The sequence below is a fragment of the Arachis ipaensis genome, chromosome B3 (assembly GCF_059453495.1).
Source record: "Arachis ipaensis isolate K30076 ecotype BB chromosome B3, ASM5945349v1, whole genome shotgun sequence".
Lineage (NCBI taxonomy): Eukaryota > Viridiplantae > Streptophyta > Magnoliopsida > Fabales > Fabaceae > Arachis > Arachis ipaensis.
In genome coordinates, this window is record NC_142438.1 from 94,478,022 (window position 1) to 94,480,959 (window position 2,938).

The 2,938-nt window shown below is 34.6% G+C and overlaps 1 protein-coding gene across 1 annotated transcript; it reads right to left on the reverse strand.

Moving 5' to 3' along the window:
• Positions 1-611: 611 nt before the first annotated feature.
• Positions 612-1,130, reverse strand: LOC148571624 (uncharacterized). Its single transcript, XM_088507299.1, has one exon. The coding sequence runs from the start codon at positions 1,128-1,130 to the stop codon at positions 612-614; it is 519 nt and encodes a 172-aa protein (XP_088363425.1).
• Between the last annotated feature and the right edge of the window lie 1,808 nt (positions 1,131-2,938).

Consider the following 2,938-nt stretch of genomic DNA (forward strand, 5'->3'; position numbering starts at 1 on the left):
TTGGAAGTGAGATTTCAACTAGAGGCCGATCAACACAAAGAGATTCTATCAGAAATAAGAAGAAGAAAGTGGAGTGTCCTGTATAATCTACCTAAGAAAGTGGAGCTCGCACTAGTACAATCCATGATAGGGTCGTCATGTCCATGTGTACCCCTTGGGCATCTTCTTTGGTGAAGGTAATGGCAGGCAGATCGGGAGAATTTTGTTACTCCTCCTCTTGCAAATCCTCTAGCAATTATTTGGATATGTTTCTCAAGGGTTTGTTGTGGCTGATCTCGCTAATTCCTATCTTCTTCATCTCTTTTCCTCTTACTCTGGTCATCTGATCTTTCTATTAAATACCTATCCAACTAACTTTTTCTAGCAAATTTTTTGATCACATTCTTTAAATCATAGCAGTCATTGGTGGAATGGCCGTAGAGTTTGTGGTATTTACAATATTATGACTGACTTCTATGTTTTTGTTTTCAATCGGTCTGGGTGGTAGAATCTTTTCTATGTGGTAGATCTCTCTGTAGATGTCGACAAGGGAGACTCATAATGAGTCGTGGTACTTTCGAGGCTTGTTTGAGTTGTATTCTTCTTTTTTTCTTTGATTCTTTCTCTTTGTCTCAAGCCTGATGTTGATTGTGTTGTCTCGGGGCATGCTCTCTTAATTGAACAGTTTCTTCCATGTTGATGTATTTCTCAATTTGCTCTTGTACCTTGTACAAAGAGGTCGGATGCCTCTTCGATATGGACTGAGAGAAGGGACCTTTTCTGAGGCTGTTAACTAGTCCCATGATAACTGCTTCGGTAGGTAGGTTCTGAATCCCCAAGCACACCTTGATGAATCTTTTCATGTAGTCTCCTAGAGATTCTCCGACTTCTTGTTTTACTCCCAAGAGGCTTGGCACATGTTTGATCTTATCCTTTTGGATGAAAAATTGGGTAAGAAAACCTCTTGCAAGGTCGTCAAAGCAGGTTACCGATCTTGGTGGCAGATTGTCGAACCACTTCATTGCAGTATTGGTCAATGTTGTCGGGAAAATTTTACAACGAGTTCCATCTGATGCATCGGTCAAGTATATTCGACTTTTGAAATTACTTAAATGATGTCTCAAGTCAGTCATTCTGTTGTAGAGGTCCATGTCCGGGATTTTAAAATTTTTGGAAACTCTAGTCCACATGTTGTCCTCTATAAATGGATTTTTACCTCCTAAAGGTGTTTCTTCCTGATAAATGCGAAGTCTCCTACCCCTGAGATCAGATTCTAGTTTCGTGAGTTTTTCTTCTAATTCTCGTTGTTGTCGTACCTCCCTTCTCAGGTCTCTTTCGGATTCTCACTGTCGCTCTAGCTTCTGCTTGAGTTGTTCCAGCAGACCTTGATGTCCGTGGACAAGTCCTATAACTTCTGTGGGATCTGTTGGCCCAGATCATTCAGATCAATGAACTTTTGAGCTTATCCTATATCCTTCTGGGTTTGACTGATGTGCGTCTCTAGCAACACCTTTTCCTTTATCAATTCGGGGAGGTATGACCAACACTCGTTCATCATTATACTGCTCTTCTTCTTAAGCTTCAGAATCAAAAGTCGTGTGTCCATCTTTCGGAATGTCGTCTGCCACCGTACGGTGTTGATTACCATGTCCTCGGTAACAGCACCAATATTCTGAGATTTACCTAGAACCAGGGTTGTTTGGGCCTAAACGTAAGGTCCAGACACCTTTGGGTGGAAATTTTGACATCTTCTCCTGCAAGGATGAAGCCATTCGAGTTCCTCGTGAGGAGGTAGGGGTGGTACCTACAAGGAATTCTGATACTTAAGTTAGTAAGGGTTTAGGCAGATTTAATAGATTGGAATTCGAAGAATACCTGAGAGTGTCAAGGTATTCATAAGTGTAGATATAGAGTCAATAACCACATTTGAAGTAATTCCACTTTTTATGGCGATTTTGTTACTCTCTTTTGTTAGGAATGTTGATATCTCCTTTCTAGATGAGTAAGAAGAATTGTAGGAGTTAGCTACTGATTCAAGCAAGTAGGACTAGACTAGTATCGTCGTGTCTGACCTCTATGAGGTCGGGTAGGTATCGATCTAAATAATATATGTTGATTAGGCTTTACTCATTTTGAATCTAGCTAAAGAGTGAGCCAAGATATAAACACTAATATATAATAGTATATTAATTAATTAAGATTTCAAATATAAAAAATGTTCAGAAGGTATAGCTGAATGAAGATGATATGATAATACCTTCAAAATCCTAATTTCCTTATGCAATACCAACCTTATATGCAGATGCAAATTTAAATTATAACCTATTTATCCATGCATCAATTTTATTGGGAGAATAATTCACCAAAGTTTTGTTGATTAGTAGTTATTAATTCGGTAAGTTGTAGGATTTGTGATGCATAAACACATATACGAACATGAAATATAATATGATATGTGATATGTAGATACATCAATTTTAAATTTTGATATGAGATGAAAATACGATATATATATATATATATATATATATATATATATATATATATAAAATATTTTAATATTTTATTAGTATTAAAATATAAAATAAATTTTTAATTATTTTTAATACTTATTAATTAAATAAAATATTTAAAATACATATTAAGAATAAGATTTGACATATTAATATGTGATAATATTTAAGTGTATCCAAGTATATTTGATGAAAAATTTATTTTTATTAATATACAGTTAGACACAAAAAACACATATATTGAATGAATGATGATAAATATTATATTTAAAATATATTTGATATGTGAACACCACAATTAGATAAAGTGTTTGTGTTTTACAGGATTAAAAATTTATATATTATATATTATGAATTTGGATCTTCTAAATTTTAAATTTGTACTTTAGAGGATAAAGTGTGATCTTTTATTCTTGAATAGTTTTTCTCTCATATTTATTTTTGGT